This window comes from Mus musculus, chromosome 1, assembly GCF_000001635.26.
Source record: "Mus musculus strain C57BL/6J chromosome 1, GRCm38.p6 C57BL/6J".
NCBI lineage: Eukaryota > Metazoa > Chordata > Mammalia > Rodentia > Muridae > Mus > Mus musculus.
In genome coordinates, this window is record NC_000067.6 from 4,822,986 (window position 1) to 4,846,735 (window position 23,750).

The 23,750-nt window shown below is 40.3% G+C and overlaps 1 protein-coding gene across 2 annotated transcripts in view; it reads left to right on the forward strand.

Annotated features, from left to right (window-relative positions):
* The window catches only part of Lypla1 (lysophospholipase 1), a 38,913-nt gene extending 15,163 nt beyond the window's left edge, over window positions 1-23,750 (forward strand). The window contains exons 3-9 of one of the 2 annotated variants that reach the window (NM_008866.3): window positions 5,599-5,664; window positions 7,283-7,330; window positions 9,326-9,396; window positions 14,016-14,089; window positions 16,402-16,503; window positions 17,971-18,147; window positions 21,978-23,750. In NM_008866.3, coding sequence (NP_032892.1) covers window positions 5,599-5,664; window positions 7,283-7,330; window positions 9,326-9,396; window positions 14,016-14,089; window positions 16,402-16,503; window positions 17,971-18,147; window positions 21,978-22,031 — 592 coding nt within the window. In that variant the 3' untranslated portion in view covers window positions 22,032-23,750. The remainder of the gene's footprint in view (window positions 1-5,598; window positions 5,665-7,282; window positions 7,331-9,325; window positions 9,397-14,015; window positions 14,090-16,401; window positions 16,504-17,970; window positions 18,148-21,977) is intronic. The other variant, NM_001355712.1, reaches the window with a different exon arrangement.

The window sequence follows — 23,750 nt, forward strand, 5'->3', positions numbered from 1 at the left end:
TGGGGGGGGGGGGATTTTTGTCTTCTATTTTAAACATCTGCTTATATGTTTAAAATGTTTATTCTTTGACACCTTCATACAGTTTATTTTTATCATATGTCTCTTCCCTTTCCCCCAACTCCTCCCAGATGTCCTCTTCTCTAACCCATCCAACTTCATGGTCTTAAGTAAAATAAAAAAAATACAGGGTCCAATTTGTGTTGGCCAACTATTCCTGAACACGGGATCTGCTAGAGTGTGGTTCACATACTCAGTGTCATTGGTTAAGGAGAACTGGTTTTTCCCCCAGCAGCTATCAGTTGTGAATAGCTTCTTGGCTAGGAGTGGGACTTGGTGCCTCCTTGCTCTCCTCTGTGCTAGAATTGTGTCTGACTTGAACTATCAGTCTCTGGGCTCTATGTGCATCTGTCCTGTTGTGTCTTGAAATGCTGTTTCCTTAAAGTCATTCATTACCTCTGGCTCTTACAGTCGTCCATCTCCTCTTCTCTATAAATCCCTGAGCTTTGAGGTGGGAGGGGTTTGATAAAAGATATTCCAATCCAGGCTAAGCACTCAAAAGTATTTCACTTTGCATAGTGTCAAGTTGTGGTTATTTGTAGTAATTACCTTCTAGAGGAAGAAGGTGGTTTTCTTTTTCTTTTTTTTTTTTGGTTTTTCGAGACAGGGTTTCTCTGTATAGCCCTGGCTGTCCTGGAACTCACTTTGTAGACCAGGCTGGCCTCGAACTCAGAAATCCGCCTGCCTCTGCCTCCTGAGTGCTGGGATTAAAGGTGTGCGCCACCATGCCCGGCTTGAAGGTGGTTTTCTGATGGTGATTGAGCAATACACTGAATTAGGAACATAGCAATGTGGAGGTTTGAATGAGAATGCCTCTCACAGAGTCATATATTTTAATGTTTGTTCCATTTGGAATATTTAGGAAAGATTAGGAGGTTTTGACTTTTTAAATGCCCATGTTAGGTCCCGTTTGTCCATTTGTCTGGTCTTGTCTGTCTCTCCTCCGTGTCTGTCTGTCTGTCTGTCTGTCTGTGTATGTGTGGATTAGATGTAAGCTCTCAGTTTCTGCCCTAGTGCCATGCCTACCTGCCTGCTGCCTGATTCCCTGCCATAATTGTCATAGACTTTAACTCTCTGGAACCTCGAGTCCCCAATTAAGAAGTATATAATTGGGGGCTGGAGAGATGGCTCAGCGTTTAAGAGCACTGACTGCTCTTCCAGAGGTCCTGCGTTCAATTCTCAGCAGCCTCATGGTGGCTCACAACCATCTGTAATGAGATCAGATGCCCTCTTTTGGTGTGTCTGAATAATAAATTTTTAAAAAAAGTATATAATTTGCTTTTTTATGTTACAGGCTGTTAGAATTAAGAAAGTATCTTGAGTTTCAAAAGAAATTGGAATTGGGACTTTGGATTTTTAAACACTGTAGAAACTAAAGGATTATGGAGATGTGAAGTTGGACTGAATGCATTTTGCATTATGATATGTTTTCAAGCCTATGTGGATCAGAGAGTAGAATGTAGTCCTTTGAATGAGATTGTCACTCCCCCCTCCCCCCCATATATTGGAATGTTTTGGTTTCAACTGTTTAGGAAGGATTATGAAGTATATCACTGAGGGTGGGCTTTGAGGTTTCAAAAGCCTATGCCAGGTCTAGTTCCAGTCTGTGTGCCTCCTGCTTGTGGTCAGATGTAACCTCTCAGCTACCATGTCTCTCAGCTCTCAGTGCCATGCCTGCTGCCACACTCCCCGACATGTCTCTGAAAATACAAGCAAACCCCCCAGTTAAATGCCTTTTAATGTGTTACCTTGTTCATGGTATCTTCACAGCAACAGAACTATAACAAAGCAAACAGTATGCCATTAGGAGTATTTTTTTAAACCATATGGCGGTATGGATTTATTAATTGGTCCCACTTAATCATTCCACATTGTAAATAAACATCAAATACTACACAGTACTCCATAAAGATATACAGTCAATAGACAATTAAAAGAACTAAAATTGACCTAATCCGGAGACAAATGTGTTGTAGTGATATTTGAATTTATTGTAAACAAAACATATAATTCTTCTCTAAAGTTAGTAGCATATTAATATAAGGTAAAAATAAGATTCCTAATTTCTTTTTTTTCCTCAATTTTTTATTAGATATTATCTTCATTTACATTTCAAATACTATTCTGAAATTCTCCTATACCCTCCCCCTGCCCTGCTCCCCTACCCACCCACTCCCTGGCGTTCCCCTGTACTGGGGCATATAAAGTTTGCGAGACCAAGGGGCCTCTCTTCCCAATGATGGCCAACTAGGCCATCTTCTGCTACATATGCAGCTAGAGACACGAGCTCTGGGGGTAACTGGTTAGTTCATATTGTTGTTCCAGGAGTTGTTTTATTAAGGTATTAATTTACTAGACTAACGAGTTTTTACCCAAAGCCTCATTTACAGTATCAGTTATGGGTTCTATTTTTTGGAGTAGACCTTAAATCCAAATTTTAAAAAAGTGGTTGGTTACCCCTAACATTCATGACATTATTATACCAGTGAGTAGTCAGGTTGCTATTATTGATAGGAGAGTTCATAGCTGGGTGAGATTGATGATTTACCTTTTTTCTCTAGTATGGTGTATAGAGCCTTCTATCACTATGACCATTAACCACTAGGAGGGAAACTTCCAACTGGGCACCAGCTCGATTTCGCCATGTTTGATGCTATAAGTATGCTGTGTCTTCAACAATAGGGTCTTACCCGGTTGTAGAGACTATCCAATAGCACTGCCAATGACCTTTAATGTTTGAGAGTGGGGCGGGGCAGCCTATCGGACTGACCCCTTTGGCCAACAACTCAAATTAAGAAGATGTGACCCATTTCTGTTACTGGAGGTTTCCTTTGGTAGCATATAATGACTAGTTGTGGTATTCGTTCCCCTCCATTATATGGTGAATCACTTTAAATTCCTTTTATATATGTACTGTTTTAGGAAGCATTCCAATAGCAGCAGGTCTTCATCTGGCTTTCAAAAGCTGTTCGTGTTAGTTGTCCCACTACATAGTCCCTCTACCCTGCCTCACTTAATACTCCTGCTCTAATTTCCTTTTACCCCTTTATAACTCTGTATTTTATATCCCCTTCCTTGGAAGACCTCCACCCCGACCGCTTGGTATTCTAAATGACGTACACATATCTGAAACATAAAAGCAAACATCCCCATGTAAAAGAAAACTGGCGATATGTGCCTTTCTGGGTCTCAGTTACCTCCTGCAGGTTGATTGTTTCCAGATCTATCCATTTACCGGAAAGTCCTACGATAACATGTTTTTATCAGCTGAATTGTGTAGTGTACCATTGTATAAATGTACCACGTTTTCCTTTAAATTCATTTGTTGATGGCCATCCAGGTTGCTTCCTGTTTCTGGCTATTAGAATAGAGTGAATATGGACAAGCAGATGTCTTTGGAGAAGGATGTAAAGTCCTTTGGGTATGTGCCAAGAATGGTATAGCTGGATCTTGACATAGATTCAGCTTCTTTTTTTTTTTTTTTGGTTTTCCGAGGCAGGGTTTCTCTGTGTAGCCCTGGCTGTCCTGGTACTCACTCTGTAGACCAGGCTGGCCTGGAACTCAGAAATCCACCTGCCTCTGCCTCCCGAGTGCTGGGATTAAAGGCGTGCGCCACCACGCCCGACATAGATTCAGCTTCTTGAGGCACTCCCACTCACAGAAAGTGTTTCCTTCCCTACATCCTCACCAACATATACTGTCCTTTGCTTTCTTATTAATCTTGGACATTCTGAGTTAGGCTAAGATGAAATCTGAAAATCTATCTTTTCCTGATTGCTAAGAATGTCAAACATTTCTTTAAATGATTCTCAATCATTAATATTTTATCTTTTGTTATACAGTCTTATATCCCATTTAAATGAGGTTATTATTTCCTTGATGTTCCAGTATTGTGGAATTTCGTTTTCGCTTCTTTTATATTCTCATTACTACCCCCTCTTTCAGATGTATGATTGATAAAGTTTTTTTTCCCCTATTCTGTTGGTTGTCTCTTTGTTTAAATGATGGTGTCCTTTGTTGTACTTTTTATTTTCATGAGGTCTCATTTATTGTTAGTTTGAAAGTCCTATCCTGTGCTAATGAGTTTCTCTTTTTTTCTTTGAAACTTCTTTTTATTATTAGATATTTTCTTCATTTACATTTCAAATGCTATCCCAAAAGTCTCCTATACCCTCCCCTCCGCCCTGCTCCCCAACCTACTCACTCCTGCTTCCTGGCCCTGGCATTCCCCTGTACTGGACCAAGGGCCTCTCCTCCCACTGATGACTGATTAGGCCATCTTCTGCTACATATGCAGCTAGAGACACAGCTCTGGGGTACTGTTTAGTTCATATTGTTGATCCTCTTATAGGGTTGCAAGCCACTTCAGCTCCTTGGGTACTTTTTCTAGCTCCTCCACTGGAGGCCCTGTGTTCCATCCAATAGATGACTGTGAGCTAATGAGTTTCATATTTTCTCTTTCATTAATTCAAGATATCAAGTCTTAGGTTAATATCCTTGATCCACCTGGAGTTAAATTTTGTGTAGAGTGAGACATGAGGCTTGAGTTTCATTCTTCTGTATGTAGCTATCCAGTCATTTGTAGAGATGTGTATTGTTGGCCTGTCAGAATCAGGTTGCTGAAGGAGTTCGGGCTTTTATCTGATTTTTCCATTATCTTCTATTTATCAGTGTGTCTGTTTTTATGTCAATGCCATGTGGTTATTACTAAAGCTCTAGAGAAGGCAGGGATGATGATACTTCCAGCAGTGTTTTAGCTATCACAGGTCATGTTTATTTCCATATAAGTTTTGAGTTATTTTCAACTCCTGTGAATAATTGTGTTGGGATTTTGATGGGAATTGCATTTAATTTGGAGGTTGCTTTTGATAGGATGTCTATTTCATTGTTTTAATCCTACCGACTCATGAGCTTGGGGGATTATTTTATCTTCTATTGTCTTCCATTTCTTTATTACCTTAAAGTTTTTATTATACAGATCTTCCATTTGTTTGGCTCTAAGACATTTATATCTGTATTTGTTTTAGAATAACTATATTTTGAATATATACTTTTAAAAATATATATTAGAACATTTATATGTGTATATATGTGTATGTATGTACTATGTATGTAAGTCTGTATGTATATAATCTGAGACTGTTGTGAAAAGTATTGTTTCTCTTTTTCCTCAATGTCATTTGTATATAGGCAGGCTATAGATTTTAGTGTTAATTTTGTATTCTGTTACATTGCTAAAAGTTTACCAGCTCTAGAATTTTCCTGATGATTTTAAAGGTCTTTTATGTATCAAGCCGTATGATCTAACAGCAGTGACTGTTGACAGAACTCAGGCGAGAGCATCTTTCTCTCTTTAGGCAGACATTAGAAAATGACCCTTGCTTCCAGGTCTGCAATGCGCTCACTAGCACACTCTCCTTATGCTCGGGTACTAGGTGGAGCTAACATCTGTTCTTATAGAAGTTTTAAGTACTGTTCTATACCAGTTTACTAGAGTGTAAAACAGTAGTTAATAGCATGCTTTTCATACTTTTCTACCAGGCATGGATGGGCAGAAGCCTTTGCAGGTATCAAAAGTCCCCACATCAAATACATCTGTCCACATGCGTGAGTATTTCTAATATTTAGCTTTTTTTTCTTCAGAACCTATAACAAAATTGTGATAGCTTTGCTTTTCCAGAAAAATACTTGAATATAATTGTTTCCCTTTTAAATAAAAGAAGACTAATAGCATTCCTTAAAACTAAAATCTTCTCTTGGTTAAACTGGGGTGGAGGGAAGATTGCTATTTTGAAATTTAAGATATTCTTCTAGGGCTTGTGAGATGGCTCAGTGGGTAAGATCACTGACTGCTCTTCCAAAGGTCCTGAGTTCAAATCCCAGCAACCACATGGTGGCTCATAACCACCCATAATGAGATCTGATGCCCTCTTCTGGCGAATCTGAAGAAAGTTAGTATACTTATGTATAATAATAAATAAATCTTTAAAAAAAAATTCCCTGGGCGTGGTGGCACACACCTTTAATCCCAGCACTCGGGAGGCAGAGGCAGGTGGATTTCTGAGTTCGAGGCCAGCCTGGTCTACAGAGTGAGTTCCAGGACAGCCAGAGCTACACAAAGAAACACTGTCTTGAAAAACCAAAAAAAAAATTCTTCTAGAGCTCAAGAGAACTTAAAGCCAGAACAATTCTTTTAGATATGTAAGTGCCTATGAAGCTCCAATCTTTATTAAATTGAAGACACTCAGCTTTTATTAGAGGCAGTGTGATATGCTGTTGTAGATACGGTTGTAGAACCTGGTTCAGAAAAATGTTTGCTGGTTCAGTAAGAAGCTAGCAAGTTTTAAGCAAACTCAGAAAATCAATTGGCTTTGCTAACTTGAGGTGAAAGGTTACTAAGTGAAGCCATGGGGGACGTTAGAGGCGCTGGAGCAGTGCCAGCGGGCTAGTGCTTACGCCTCAGAAATGGCAGCAGGACGACTGAGAAGAGTATCAAAGAGGAGTGAACCTGAGGGTTCCTTGTCCTGCAGCAGAGGGTCTAATTACCTCTGTAGGCTGCAGCTGAGTGCTTTGGCTAGCGTGGCGTGGCCAGCCCAAACAAGAGACAGAATTCTTCACTATATTTGCCCCTAAATTGAATTACTCTAAGACTGTTTCCTAACCTGGGGAAGTTTATGTTTTCATAGAATGTTGAATGGGTTTGTTGTATGAATCAGGATGATAGTGGCTCTGGTAATTAAGAGTATATTCACATTCCTTTCTCCTTTCCTCTTGTACCAGGCTTTTTTGATTACTCAGCCTGTTTTTCATTACAGACTTGAGTTGAACATAATGGACACTTGGGTAGAACTTATATTTATCTATAGGTCTCTTAATCAAGCAGGCATATAACTAAGGAATAAGCAAAATGTGATTCAGGCATATGGGAGTTAATGGAACAGTAGCTAGGCAATAAAATGTTCTTAGCAGAGTCTCAATTGTTTGTGTATTTCTAATGGTCTCAGTTCTTAGAAATTACAGGTATAAAGTAAGGCCGTTGAGACAGAAAGTATTTGTTATGAGCCAAGTTTAGTCCTTGGCCACAGCTGCTCTGCTTTCAGAAAGCAGTGGCTGGACAAAGAGAACAGAGCTGGGAAGGTGGATGTGTGAACTGCAGTCCATGTTAAAGTCGTAGTGTGAAACGTGGCTGTTACTCTCATGTGCTCTTTGTTTCTTTTCCACCTAGCCCTGTGATGCCAGTCACATTAAATATGAATATGGCTATGCCTTCTTGGTAAGTAAGAGTTTACTTCCTCATTAATGACCTTGTAGCCTTTGCAGGAGGCTTTTTATTTTTTATTTTTTCTCCATAAGTTGCAGGTCATGATCCTGTGCTGCTCTTCAGGGGCTGCTGTATCCCTTAAGAGGCTAGACTAGGCCTTTGTGTCCTTCTCTGGGTAGCATGATGTACATGAGTTAGAACTTGACACAGTCTGGCCTCTCCCCTCATGGACTCAGTCATTCAGGGACAGGACCAAATAGAGGCAAAGAAGATACACACAGGCATAGCATGTAACAGTTACAATGGAATCACTGGTCTAAAGAAGCTTTTTTTAAAAAAAAAAATTCTTCTATGCACTATATAGCCAACAGTGCCTTTTTTTTTTAAAGATTTGCCTGTTTATTTTATGTATATGAGTACACTGTAGCTGTCTTCAGACACACTAGAAGAGGACACTAGATCCCATTACAGATGGTTGTGAGCCACCATGTGGTGGCTGGGAATTGAACTCAAGACCTCTAGAAAAGTAATCTGTGCTCTTAACTGCTGAGCTATCTCTCTGGCCCCTGTGCATCCTTTTTTAAGATATGCTTAAACTACAAGAGAGCATTTAAGCGTAACCTTTATTCCAATATTCATACTTTATATTTGTGAGTTAAGAGAACGGTAGAAAAGCCATTTTCTGGGAGTAATGAAGAGAAATCTACCCCACTATTTGGTGTTTGTTGGGTTCATTTATCGAACATTTGATTCATGAGATGCACACTGATTACGCCGCAGCCTCTTTATTCTGCCAACTCTTGTCTTCCTGGCTGGCTGGTTGGATGTTAAGGCCATTCATTGCCTTGTCATTCTCTCAAGGTGCCTCTCATGCCCTTCACAGCCAGAAAGTACAGTTAGTGAGGGTCCCTCTGTGCTACTTGTGGGTTTCTTTCCACTGCCGAGACTCTGGATTTGTCAAACACTACTGTTTTGATCTTGGCACTTTGATATTCGGTCCAGCTCCTGCTGTTCTGTCCTTTGCGCACGTTTACAGCCTTGACTGGGTTGTTTGCCCTTTGCTGCTTCCCCAGGAGTACTTTTCCTTCTCTCAGATTTCATTATGCAGTCATTTCTTTAGTGTTGTCAAGTGGGACTGTTCCAATTCTGACATATTTAATTCAGCTCTGACAAGTAAGCGTAGTAGTTGGGCTGGTTTGGCACTGTGAATTGTGAGACTTCACCAGCCCATGTCTTCTTCTCCACTCTGCTTTTCCTACTCACTCTGCACTCTTCAGCTAGGCTGGTTTGTTTCTTTAATTCCTTGACAGCCTTATGAGTCCCTACTCCCCTTGACTTTGGATTCTTTCAGCTACTCTATCTGAAAAGATTTCCATCTGTGAACTAAAGGTTGTATCATGGTTGCTGGAGACTGTCATGTCAGCAGAAAAGCACAAAGGGCCAAAGGATGGCTTCCCTGACTTCTGATTTGAGGTGGTGCTATAATGAAAAGTTTGGGAGAATATGGATAGAGGTCATTACAAGTAGCTCTTAATAGTACATGCAAGAGTGATGTGATTCACATAAGTGTCCTGTTGCATTGACCTACATAGAAGGAAATGGCTAACATTTACTACAGACTTCTTAGCCTTGTTAGCTGAAGTCCTTACTTGAGTGTAAGATTGGATTAAGCACTTTCTAGGTTGTTATGATGTTGCAAGTGTGGAACACTGACTTTTTAACATGAGAGCCAGTGTCTTAGTGTAAAAGGAACATAGAGGATGTCAGCTACACATGTTTCAGTTAATTGTAGCCAGTACATTTTAAACTGAGCCTCATTTCTCCAGAAAGTTCTACTGTTTGTGATTTCTCTATAAACTACCTTGATGTCAGTAAACATATGTGCCAGGTTTGGCCTTTTAGAATCAAATCGTTCTTTTCTTTGGCCTTCTTTTTTGTGTGCATGTGTTTTCTAAAATAATAATTGTAATGATTATTTGGGAATTTCACACTGTGCTTGTATTCTAGGTTTGATATCGTTGGACTTTCACCAGATTCCCAGGAAGATGAATCTGGAATTAAACAGGCAGCAGAAACCGGTGAGTACCAAAAGCATTTATAAAGGCAAAAATATTCATAACTATTTTAGTAGGTTCAGTAATTAAATTTTGATTAAATGCTTAAGTGTGACCTAGTTAAGTGTTTTCAGAAGCTAATCCCTCTGTCTCTTTCCTTTACTTCCTGCCTTTCCCTTCTTCCCTTCGCCATACTGGGGACTAACCTAGGAGCTCACAAATACTATACAAGCATTCTACCATTGAGTCCTATCCCCGCCCACGGTCTCTGTTCTCATTACTCTCTCCTTTGCCACCACATCTACTGTCTCTCTCCCTCCCTCCCCTCTCCCTGCCCCTCCCTCTCCCTCTCCTTCTCCCTCTCTGGTTTTTCTATGTAGCCCTGGCTGTCATGAAACTCATTTTGCTGCCCTTGGCACTCAGAAGTCCACCTGACTCTGCCTCCTGAGTACCGGGATTAAAGGCATGCACCACCATCACAGGCTTCATATACTTTCTTTATGTGCCACCACCACTAAGTCTTCATATTCTTTTGTTTGAGCTCTGTTGTGTAGAGACTTTGTTTTGATCAACTTAAACAAAGCTGAGCATGTTGGTGCCCATCTATAATCCCAATTAGTGGGACACTGAGACAAGAGGATTATAAGAGATAGCCTAGATTGCACAGCAAACTCTGTCTCAAAAACATGGAGAAAATAGTACTTTGTTTAATAGTTGTATGTAGTCATTAAAGAGACTTGAAGTAATGATGACATAAGAATGTAATAATATGCTGGGCAGTGGTGGCGCACGCCTTTAATCCCAGCACTTGGGAGGCAGAGGGAGTGGATTTCTGAGTTCGAGGCCAGCCTGGTCTACAGAGTGAGTTCCAGGACAGCCAGGAGAAACAGAAAGAGAAACCCTGTCTCGAAAAACAAAACAAAATGAAAGAATGTAATAATATAAAGATAACAATAAAGTGACACTAATGGTTATTAGTGAAGGAGTGATAGCGCTGATTAGTCACGTAGCTAGCCATTTCCTATAACCTGGCTCATTTAACACTCTGTGACGTTTGTACTCGTCTCCTTTATAAGCATTGTTTTGTGGGTGAGAGATGTAGTTCTTAAGAACTGCCCAGCAGCTGGGCGTGGTGGCGCACGCCTTTAATCCCAGCACTTGGGAGGCAGAGGCAGGTGGATTTCTGAGTTCGAGGCCAGCCTGGTCTACAAAGTGAGTTCCAGGACAGCCAGAGCTATAAAGAGAAAAGCTGTCTCGAAAAACCAAAAAAAAAAAAAAAAAAAAAAGAAAGAACTGCCCAGCAGCAGCCTTTTCTTTTATTTAGATGCATGTGGGAGTTAGAGCATCCTTGGTTTTTCATACAGTGCCGTGACCTGAAATGACTTAGAATATATGCTGGCTTCTGTTTGTGGGCCACATTAGAAACCAACCTAGCTGAGAATTGGTAACCACAGAATCTTGGAGCTATGTATATGAGCTGCTTTTTCTACTTTTATATTTATTTGAAGTTTTCCAAACTAGATTAAATCAAAACCCAGAAAAATCCTTTTATTCCTTTTTAAAAAAAATCTTTAAAATATGAAATAGAGAACATAACATTCAAAACCCCTTAATGCGGCTGTGAAAGCATGGCCACTGAAGTGTTAGATTCAAAACCCCTTAATGCGGCTGTGAAAGCATGGCCACTGAAGTGCTAGATTCAAAACCTCTTAATGCGGCTGTGAAAGCATGGCCACTGAAGTGTTAGATTGTCAGAATGAATCTTAAAGCTAGAGTCCTAGAGCGAGCCAAGCTTTTGTGCTAGAGGTTTAGTGGTGGAGCCTGTGGAAGATGAAAGAAGTGTCCTGGTTAGGTAAGTGATTCTCTTATAACAACAGAGGCTGTCCTGGTTAGGTAAGCCCTGCTTAACTGAGTCTTAGAACAATAGAGTTGGTTATGCTTTTCCTGTCAAATATTAAAGGAGAATGAAGGTTAAAGCCTCAGCTAGGAAGAGGAGGGCAGAGAGACTTCACTATTGAGTAAGGAACAGTCACAAGTTGCCTTCTGAAAGGACATCATGCTATGCTCTTAAGTAGATGGTGACTGAATTTGGAAGCCACTGCTCTTCAAGTGGGTGCTTTTATTGTGTAGTTTGTTTAAAAAAAAAATCTTATTTCACCAGGCATGGTGGCGCACGCCTATGATCCCACCACTTGGGAGGCAGAGGCAGGTGGATTTCTGAGTTTGAGGCCAGCCTGGTCTACAGAGTGAGTTCCAGGACAGCCAGAGCTACACAGAAAAACCCTGTCTCAAAAAACCAAAAAAAAACCAAATCTTATCTCATCGAGACTATACCGTCAGATAAGTAGTCTCAGGTTCCTGGCTAGCCGGAGTTACCACTGCTCAAGCCCACTGCTGCCTCCTGCACCTGACAGCTGGGCTGTCTCTGCCCCCCCATCTGTCTCTAGTTCACCTGACAGCTGGGCTGTCTCTGCCCCCCCATCTGTCTCTAGTTCACCTGACAGCTGGGCTGTCTCTGCCCCCCCCCCCCCATCTGTCTCTAGTTCACCTGACAGCTGGGCTGTCTCTGCCCCCCATCTGTCTCTAGTTCACCTGACAGCTGGGCTGTCTCTGCCCCCCCCATCTGTCTCTAGTTCACCTGACAGCTGGGCTGTCTCTGCCCCCCCATCTGTCTCTAGTTCACCTGACAGCTGGGCTGTCTCTGCCCCCCCCATCTGTCTCTAGTTCACCTGACAGCTGGGCTGTCTCTGCCCCCCATCTGTCTCTGGTTCACCTGACAGCTGGGCTGTCTCTGCCCCCCCATCTGTCTCTAGTTCACCTGACAGCTGGGCTGTCTCTGCCCCCCCCCATCTGTCTCTAGTTCACCTGACAGCTGGGCTGTCTCTGCCCCCCCATCTGTCTCTAGTTCACCTGACAGCTGGGCTGTCTCTGCCCCCCCCATCTGTCTCTAGTTCACCTGACAGCTGGGCTGTCTCTGCCCCCCATCTGTCTCTCGTTCACCTGACAGCTGGGCTGTCTCTGCCCCCCCATCTGTCTCTAGTTCACCTGACAGCTGGGCTGTCTCTGCCCCCCCATCTGTCTCTAGTTCACCTGACAGCTGGGCTGTCTCTGCCCCCCCATCTGTCTCTAGTTCACCTGACAGCTGGGCTGTCTCTGCCCCCCCCCATCTGTCTCTAGTTCACCTGACAGCTGGGCTGTCTCTGCCCCCCCCCCCCCATCTGTCTCTAGTTCACCTGACAGCTGGGCTGTCTCTGCCCCCCCATCTGTCTCTAGTTCACCTGACAGCTGGGCTGTCTCTGCCCCCCCATCTGTCTCTAGTTCACCTGACAGCTGGGCTGTCTCTGCCCCCCCATCTGTCTCTAGTTCACCTGACAGCTGGGCTGTCTCTGCCCCCCCATCTGTCTCTGTTCTCTCACTTCCTGATGGAAACCCGTTGTCTCATGCTGCTCATACTGCTGAACTGCCTTTTCTTTTTCATATAAACTTTAAGAAGTAACTTTTTGCTTTTGTTTTGTTTTGAGACTGGGTCTCTCTGTAACATGGCTCCTCTGGAACTTACTCTGTAGACCAGACTGGCCTCAAGCTCACGGAGATCCGCCTACCCCTGCCTCCCAGGGCTGGGATTAAAGACATGAGCCATTACATTAAGCTTACATTTCTTTTCTTTTCTTTCTTTTGTTTTTGGTTTTTAGAGACAGGGTTTCTCTGTGTAGCCCTGGCTGTCCTGGAACTCACTCTGTAGACCAGGCTAGCCTCAAACTCAGAAATCCACCTGCCTCTACCTCCCAAGTGCTGGGATTAAAGGCGTGTGCCACCACACCCAGCTTAAATTTCTTTATAGCCTAAAAATAACTTTAACTTTGGGGATAGCTCTCTACAACTGCTATTCTAAAAAATCTGAAACCCTCTACTGGACTGCATGGGCACCAGACACATACAGGGTACACATAGAATTTCAAATATTCATTAAATATTTACTATTTCTATTTCAACAGAATTCTAATAATTTGACTTATAGGAAAAAGTAATGTGGTTTTTATAAACATGACTAATGGTTTTAGATACTATAAAGTCATGTTACATAACCCTTAAATGTATACTATTTTAAAATAACAAGTTTTACCTAATTTCCATTTAGTTTACTGAAGGAAGTAATATAAATGTGCACGAGAATTAACCATAAATAACAAGACATATCTCTCTCTGGGAGGAAAAAGTATATGACAAGAAGTTATTAAAGTTTTAAGATATGTAGCTCCTGTAGAGTCTGAGGAGTCAGGCAAACCATGAAACTATATGCCACTTTGTATTTTTCTTTTAAAGGTTTATTTATTTAATATATGTGAGTACACTGTCACTGTTGCTGCCTTCAGACACACCAGAAGAGGGCATCAGACCCCATTAAAGATGGTTGTAAACCCACCATGTGGTTGCTGGGAATTGAACTCAGGACCTCTGGATCTGGAAGAGCAGCCAGTGCTTTTAACTGCTGAGCTATCTCTCCAGCCTGTCACTTTGTATTTTAAAATAAAAATGTTTCATTCATTTCCATCTTTAATATACTTTGCTTCTGTTATTTATTTCCACCTTATAGTTATCTCAGTCTACTTAGAAAGTATGTATGATACTTTTCTTGCTTTCAGTAAAAGCCTTGATAGATCAAGAAGTGAAGAATGGCATTCCTTCTAACAGGATTATTTTGGGAGGATTTTCTCAGGTAAGTCAGATTGGCATGTCCACACCATCAGCATATTTATCAACAGGTATGTAACTTCAGTTCCATTTCTTTGGAAGAGTCCCTTCTTTGGAACTGTTACAGAATCTTGGCTAATTGGAATTATGCTCATTAACTGAACTAAGTTGGATTGGACTGGAAATAATTTCTGCCCCATACACTTATTTCTTCATTCATTCATTCATTCATTCCTTTATTATTGCCTTTCTTAGTTTCTTATCACAGTTACCTTTATCTTTTAGAGTGCCTTCAAAATTGATTCATTAAATAATTGATTGGAACCTAGAATGTATTTTGAGGGTTTTTGTTGTTATTGTTGTTTTGTTTTGTGTTTTGGTTTTGAGACTGGGTTTTACTCTGTCGTCCTGGCTATAATGTACTTTCTTAAAGCAAGCACAGTACACTGCAGTTAGGCTTCTGTTAGTGAAAGAGGACTGTAAGAGGACAGGTGTAAGTGCCGAGGTTTCTAAGGTAGAGCTGAGCTATAACAGCCTGCTTTCTCTCTCCAGCTTCATCGTTTCTCCGTGGCCAGCTTCTCTCTATTGACCTTATATCCTTTCTGGTGTGTTTCTAGTGCTTGCTCTAGGTCCTAGCCCAAGCTGAACAAGAAGTTCTGTATCCACACCTTGAACTTAGATTTTTACTCACCATTTTCATGTAGCCTGCTCTCAGAATGCTCTAGTTTCTAATCTCCTCAGTGAATTGCTATGAGAAATGTCCAAATTCTGGAATCAGTTGTAACAATAAAACTCAATAGAATGTAATAATATATAGTAATATGGTTAATGTATTAGAAAGGTGTTATTGATGGGGCTGAGGAGATAGCCAGCAGTTAAGAGCACTTGCTCTTCCAGAGAATCCAAGTTCGATTCCCAGTACCTACATGGCAGCTCACAATTGACTGTAACTCCAGCTCCAGGGAAGCTGACACCCTCTCACAAACACACGTAGGCAAAAAACCAATGCACAGAACATGAAAATAAATTGTTTTAAAAAATAAAAAGGTGTTATCGATATATGTATGGTCTTTGTCTAGCTAATACAATATACATCCCCACACATGAATAAGGCCCAAAATTAATGCTTTATTTAAAGTATAATGTACTCATAATTATTATGTTATTTGATACTGATTACAGCTTACAGTAATTAATTCCTAGGGATGGGGAGATGGCTCAGACAGTAAAGTGCTTTCTGTACAACTACGAAGGGCAGCGTTTGTATCCTCGGAACCTGTGTAAAAATCTGAGTGTGAAGGCAAACCCCCATAGCCCTAGCACAGGGAAGTGGAGGCAGCCAGTTCCTCCGAGTTACCTGGCCCCAAGCCTTGAGTAGTTCAGTCAGAGAGAAGAGACCATGCCTCAGAAAGTAAGGTCGAAAACAACTGACTTCAACACTATACACCTAAGGAAATCAGTTCTGAAAACCTTCAGCAAGAAGTCGGTTATAAGTCTGTGGCATCCTTCTATCAAGGAAACAGACAATAAAACTACAAATCAGGAAGGAGGTACTGTTTGGAAAGCAGTCAGGACTTCCCGTCTTCCTTTTTCTCTGTTTATGTGTTTATTTGCCTTCTTGCCAACCATTAGCATGTAAGCTTTTACAGCTTTGGAGTTTACATGTTGCATTTCCAGCCATATAGAAGTGGCCCAAAGGTAACTGAGTCCCATTCCCACCGTCCCGAGAGAAAGAACATCATGCTGAGATCACCAAGTCTCCCATATCCCCATGTGGTACAGCAAGTGGGGGCCTGGTCAGGGTGATGGCACCTAGACAGATGACAGAATTATAGTTCCCAACACAGTGTGTTGCGAATTTCTAAGGTGTCTAGTACATACCATCTGTATTCATTTTAAATCCTGTTTTGGAAAAATAATTTAAAATCTAATTTTGAGTTTATGTCTAAGACTTTTTATGAAGAAAGGAAAATGAAAACTATAATTTCAGACTATTCTTTAGCCATTCTGTATGTGAAAATCTGTATTGATATGTTTTCTTGAAGGTAGAGGCCCATACATTCTGAATATATATTTTCATCCTTTACCTGGTTTGATTCAGTATCTTTTCTTATGGACATTGCTAATAAGAATTCTCTAACATAGCCGGGCGTGGTGGCGCACGCCTTTAATCCCAGCACTTAGGAAGCAGAGGCAGGTGAATTTCTGAGCTCCAGGACAGCCAGGGCTACACAGAGAAACCCTGTCTCGAAAAAAACAAAACAAGAAAAAAAAAAAAAAGCATTCTACCATGCTCTTGGCAGAAGTGCTCCGGTTAACTCTCTGCTTTTGTTCCAGGGAGGCGCCTTGTCTTTATACACTGCTCTCACCACACAGCAGAAACTGGCTGGTGTCACTGCACTCAGTTGCTGGCTTCCACTTCGGGCTTCGTTTTCACAGGTAGCCTGCATGGTGTGAATCTTACCAAGATTATAGAGCTAGGAGTTAGCAGATGTTTAGGAGCATGTCATCTTTTTTATTGTAATTAGTGAGCTTTTTGGTTTTTATTATTTTTTGATTTATTTATTATTATATGTAAGTACACTGTAGCTGTCTTCAGACATACCAGAAGAGGGGGTCAGATCTCATTACGGGTGGTTGTGAGCCACCATGTGGTTGCTGGGATTTGAACTCAGGACCTTCAGAAGAGCCGTCAGTGCTCTTAACAACTGAGCCATCTCTCCAGCCCGGTTTTTACTTTTTAGAAGTTTTAGGATTATAGAAAATTGAGTGAGAAATAAAGACTTCTCATATTCCTTGTTTGTACTCCACACACAGCCTCCCCTCGGGTAGACATCCCACACTACATTGGTAACTTTCTGTAGTTGGTAAGCCTACCAAGAATTCATGGTTACATCAGGCATCTTATTTTTAAGATATTTCTTTGACCTTTGTGATATATTACTACACTTGATCTGTATGTCTTTTCTGTGATTTAGAGTACAATATGCTTATTATCCTGTCTTATATTTAATTATTTGATACATTTTAAGATGCATATTCACACACACATTTTAATTTATATTTTAAATATTTAATGTAGTCATTTGACAGCAGTGTTTTACTTTTATTTGTCACTGCTGGGGATTAGCCCCAGAGCCTTGAACATTGTTAGTCAGGTACATCACTACTGTTTTCAAGTTGTCATAGTTTGCTCTTGAGACAGAGTGTAGACCAGGCTGACCTTCCATCTATGATCCCTAGCCCCGCCTCCCAAGTGCTGGGATTACAGGTGTACCAGTAAGTAAGCGCCACACCCTACATTCATTTCTAAGCTAGTTTAGTCTTTTTGCTATGTAGTAACTTTTCAGTGTGCTATACATAATAGATTGTTAACTCAATTAAATAAAGTCCAGGAGAGCCTTACCTGTGTGCTAATAGTTATTGATTACCACTCATGCCAAAATACTGAACATAAAAGATGAATAAAAATGTTATTGGCTTAAAGAAACTAATTCATGGGGGCTGGCGAGATGGCTCAGTGGTCAAGAGCGCTGACTGCTCTTCCGAAGGTCCTGAGTTCAAATCCCAGCAACCACATGGTGGATCACAACCATCTGTAATGAAATCTGATGCCCTCTTCTGGAGTATCTGAGGACAGCTACAGCGTACTTACATATAATAAATAAATAAATCTTTAAAAAAAAAAAGAAACTGATTCATTGGAAACATGTAATATAATACATGCAACATAATCATGTATGCCATAGAAGTTTAAAGACATTGAGGGAACAAAATGATTGAGGTGGGACTGTACTTTGCCAAGACATTTGACTGAATTATGAGTAATAGCATATGCACACATAGAGTCTGGCACAGTGCTTTATGTATCTGATACATAACATTGCCTTTGTGTTTGTCTTGCAGGGGCCGATCAACAGTGCTAATCGAGATATTTCCGTTCTCCAGTGCCATGGAGATTGTGACCCTTTAGTTCCCCTAATGTTTGGTTCTCTTACTGTTGAAAGACTAAAAGCATTGATAAATCCAGCCAATGTAACCTTCAAAATCTATGAAGGCATGATGCACAGCTCATGTCAGCAGGTAGGTGTCTCTGGAAGCAGTGAGTAGAGTCACTGTTTTAATTTCTTCCATGTTATATTTCCAAGATAAAAAATTTGGATGTTGATGATTTAAAGAAGTAATGAATTCACAATAGAATAAAATTAACCAAAATTTTAATATTTTATTCAATTAAATTTTAAAAATCTGATCGCCTTTTACAAATGAGCATTGTACATAATCCAGTGGTTATTTATTTTATTTTTTTGGTGTTTTTGAGAGAAGTTTTTCGATATAGCCTCTGCTGTCCTGGAATTCACTTTTTAGACAGCCTAGGCCCACCTGCCTCTACTTCCAAAGTGCTGGGATTAAAGGTGTGAGCCACCCAGCGGTTAAGAGCACTGACTGCTCTTCCAAAGGTCCTGAGTTCAAATCCCAGCAACCACATGGTAGATCACAACCATCCGTAACAAAATCTGACTCCCTCTTCTGGAGTGTCTGAAGACAGCTGTAGTGTACTTACATATAATAAATAAACAAATCTTTAAAAAAAAAAGAGGTGTGAGCCACCACACCTAGCCCTCCAGAAGACAATTTATGAATATACCTTCTTGTTCAGTAAAATTTAAGTTATAATGATTAAAGTTTAATAAAAGAAAATGTAAATAACCAAATAACTGCTGACAGAACAGATCAGGGTGTATATTATTGTACTTGTAGGATTTTTTTTCTTAGACTATCCTAAACAAACATGAAAAGAAAGAAAGAAATAAAATTTATCTTAGAAGGCACTGAGATCATGATGTGAGATAGCTAGACTATGTAGGTAGGTTGTAGATAATACGTATACAGGTAAAGGGACTGAATGGCTGTCAGAAAAAACAAAATGTCCAGTTTGGCTGGAATCTTAGACAAATCTGTATATTAAGCTAGGGTGTAGCTCACTTGGTAGCGTGGTTGCCTGATAGGGACAAAGGGTTTCGTCCTTTGCACTTCCTGTTATGTTGTCTTAGTTATGGTTTTACTGCTGTGAACAGACACCAGGACCAAGGCAACTCTTATAAGGACAACATTGAATTGGGGCTGGCTTACAGGTTCAGAGGTTCGTTCCGGTATCATCAAGGCAGGAACATGGCGATGTCCAGGAAGGCATGGTGCAGGAGAAGCCAAGAGTTCTACATCATGTTCAGAAGGCAAATGGAAGATTAGCTTCCAGGCAGCTAGGATGAGGGTTGTAAAGCACACACCCACAAGGATATACTTCGTCTAACAAGCCCACACATACTCCAACAAGGCCACACCTCCTGTGCCACTCCCTGGGCCATATTCAAACCATTTCAGATGTATGCACAACATGATGGCACAGCTGTAATTTCAACACTTGAAAGGTGGAAGCAGGTCAGAAGTTCAAAATGATCCTGGCCAGCCTCAGGGGGCAGGAGTAGGAGAGATTTCAGGATAAAGGGAGTAAGGGCTCGCTTTTAGAAACGTGCCCGGTGTGCTGAGGAGGGACGTGTTCTCCAGGTAGCAGGAAGCTGTCTTCTGTTGAAGTGAGATGTGGTCTAGGTTAGGAACCAGGTGAGGCAGAATCTAGTAGTATATTCAGGTAAATTTTATGGATAGGACAGGAAGCATCAAGGGGGCTAAGTATTTATAGCTCAGTTGACCAGGAAATATGCTGCTATAAAGTAGGTATAAAGAAGAGTTAACTGTAACGAAAAGGTGAGGTTGAAGGGTAAAGGGAATGAAAGGAAATGAGGACATAGACACGGTATATACAGACCTCTTTTTTTTTAAAGATTTATTTATTGATTATATTAAATACTCTGTACCCGCCCTCCCCAGAAGAGGGAGTCAGACCTCATTAGGGATGGTTGAGAGCCACCATGTGGTTGCTGGGATTTGAACTCCGGACCTTCGGAAGAGCAGTCAGGTGCTCTCACCCACCGAGCCATCTCACCAGTCCCAGACCTCTTTTTAAAAGTTTTATTGAGGGGGAAGAATTGTGGGAAGGAGTGACCAGGAAGGGAGCAATGAGCAGGATGTAAAGTGAATAAGTAATAAGTAAGATAAAATTTAAAAAAAAAAAAGAATTTCAAAGCACTTAACTTAAAAAGTTTGTTGAGATAAGGTTACACACTGCTGCAATCCCAGCGCTTAGGAGGCTGGGACAGAAAGACCTTGATTTTTTTGTTTGTTTGTTTGTTTTGTTTTTTTCGAGACAGGGTTTCTCTGTGTAGTCCTGGATGTCCTGGAAATCAATATGTAGAACTCAGAAATCCGCCTGCCTCTGCCTCCCAAGTGCTGGGATTAAAGGCGTGAGCCCCCACGCCCGGCTAAGACCTTGATTTTTAAGACCAACTTAGACTGATCTTAATTCTGGACCACCTTAGCAAAGCCCCTGTCTCAGAGAAGATAACAACTTTTAAATAGGGAGAGCAGTTGAAAGTTTTGTTTGTTTGTTTTGTTGTTTTTAACGAAATGGGGAAAAAGACATCTGTGAGTAAGAAGTGATAAGGATATTTGATCAAGGGATATCTTAGCTCCTGTGTCATCTGGGACCACAGCTGGGCTGTTACCTTAAAAGAGGAAAACATTTTGAGTCAAGATAGAAGTATTATCAAATGTCAAGAGCGGGAGCAGAGTTCTTGGGAGCTTAATCGTTACTTAGATGAGAAACACCTGGATGGATTTAGGGTACTTGTAATGGCCTAGAATAAAATTTGATTGATGGCTAATCTCTGGGGTATAGTCCACTGTTGTACAACCACTAAGTGAGGTTAAATCACTTGCTTCAGGCACAAAGGAAGTGGATAGTAATATGATATACCCCAAAAGCTCAGTGTGCCTTGGTTCCTACAGAGCCCTCCATTCCCTTCCCACCCCACCCCCACCGTGAAAGGAACTGTTGAATACAGAAGAGTAGGGAGTCTGAGGAGCGACTGAAGGTCCTGAGCATCTCGAGTACCATGCTTGTAAATGAGGCTTATGCTGGCTTTTGAGGACTTTAGCTGAATGAGCCAGAGTGGTAGGATGAGGTTGGAGGATTACACAAAACTGTTAGGTAGGGCTTTAGAGTGTTGTCAAGTAGATCACTTTCATATAGTGGCTCGTCGCAGTGATGCAAATACAAGGTTGTAAGTTTCAGAGACCTAGGAAAGGAGGAAAATGGATTAAGACGTGGGAGGCTTCCAGGAGAAAGCTACTGTCATCTTTTTCAAGATCTGCCTCACATACTTTCTTTCAAATATATAGCTGTATGTAATTCTTGATGAAAGGTACACATACAAAAAAGATTAGCTCTGCATCTATCATTTCATTTTAATAAGGAAGTGGGAAAGCAAAGCTTTTTTGCTGATATTCAGTTGTCAGTAAGTAGATATTACTGAAAAGTTCTCTGTATAGGTTAGTATCATTCTGAACTTCCTGATTCCCCAGTGTTTTATTTATGCATTTGAAAACACAGACTTTGCACGTGCATGGAACTAGATCATATGGGAGCTTTTGTTTTGGTGTACAATAATAATCCTAAGAAATGTTACACCGGACAGTGGTAGCGCACGCCTTTAATCCCAGCACTTGGGAGGTAGAGGCAGGTGGATTTTTGAGTTCGAGGCCAGTCTGGTCTACAGAGTGAGTTCCAGGACAGCCAGAGCTACACAGAGAAACCCTGTCTCTAAAAACCAAAAAAATAAAATAAAATAAAGAAAAGAAAAGAAATGTTATGAACTTTCTGTTGGCGCCTCATCCTTCTTACATTACCTTTATGTAGTAGTAAAACATCCTCACCTGCATGGATTTTATTAGTGGCATTCTCGGAAATGTACTTTCTGACTTCTGTAGCTGTTTATTAAATCATTTTTTCCAAACAGGAAATGATGGATGTCAAGCACTTCATTGATAAGCTCCTACCTCCAATTGATTGACATCACTAAGAGGCCTTGAGTAGAAGTTCACCAGCATCACAGTAGTAGAGTATAAACCTCTTCCCATGACTGACCATAGAACTTCTAATGTGTGCAGTGTTAAAATGTTTTGCAAATACATACCAATGATACAGACTAAATGATGTTACCCTCATGGGAAATATATGATCCTTTTAAGTGTCTATGCATATATTTGTATTATACAATTCAGAATATACTAAGTATTACAGTAGGTAAGTGAAGCAACTAGATTCTTTGTCTCAAATTCAGCAAAATAAGATAACAAACAGTTTTATTACATCATTTGAAAATTACTAGTATGTTCTGTGAAGATGTGTTCAGGTAAGATGTAAGTGACTTCTTAGTTCTGTGAGTTAGACTATAGTTTTACTCCACAATTGTTCAGTCTCCATGCAGTGTCTGTATTTTTCTGTTTGTATTCACATAGATGATACTATAATAGCTAAGAATCAGATGGTATTACATTATCCCTAATAATGGGGATAATGCTTTTGAGTGTCAAAAAGTAATACTGCATTCTTCAATTAATGGCCCTTCTATTGGGAGACCAGGCTTTTTTTCCCTTCTATGTAATTTTTCTCAAGAAAAAACAAGGTTCTTTTTTGATTTTCCGTAGAAAACTAATATTGCCTCTCTGTCATATATTTTATTTTGACATTTTGAGATACAGACATAGCCGGGCGTGGTGGTGCATGCCTTTAATCCCAGCACTCGGGAGGCAGAGGCAGGCGGATCTCTGTCAATAGCCTGGTCCACAGAGTGAGTTCCAGGACAGCCAGGGCTACACAGAGAAACCCTGTCTCGGAAACAAACAAACAAACAAACCGAAACACAGACATACAGTATTTCCAACCTAGGTAATATGAAAAGAAATCAAACATTACTTAAGTTTATATATTTCAAATAACTGCACCTTAGTCCAACTTTAGACTGTAGAGTTATAGACTCTCCAGTCCTGGTAATAAATCTGTGGTTTTATTTTTCTGTAAAACACTTAAAGGGGAAGTAATATCTTGGCATATTTAGAAATACTTGTGACTGGCTTCAAAATATAATTTCTTAAATATCTTATAGCCGATTTTAAGTTTACATTTTCTGTACATGTTATGCTTAAAACCAAATACTGTTCAAGATGAGCAATCAGACTTATGTTTTATTTTTATCTGGGTAACATATTATTTTGAAATTTTCATCTTAAGTAAAGGAGCTTTTGATAATCAGTCTCCTGTACAAATATTAAAATAATAATTTGATTTTAAATCATCAGCATGTTCAAAATACTGGTGAAAATTATTTAATATAAGGACTGGTTAGAACATTATATATATATCCCATATTTATAACTGTTACCACACAGTTGAATATGTTGCAAAAATTATGGTTATTTCTGAACGGTTGCTTTTCTTGCTGTTTTCCAACCAACCAAGAAGCACCTTTATAAACAGGTGCTAATTGATATGAAGATCATTTTGGTATGTCCTAGATAGAATGAAGCCAAATGTCTGGATTTAAAACAATTTCAAACAATCATTTACTATTTTGCTTTACTTTAAAGAACATAAATTTACTTCAGTTATTCTATCTGTAAAGATTTATTTGGTATAAGAAATATTCCATTGACTGTGTGCTGTAATGTGGGAAAATGTCATGTTTTTCACAGTTTCTATCAATGTGAAATAAAATTTAATTTTGGCTTTA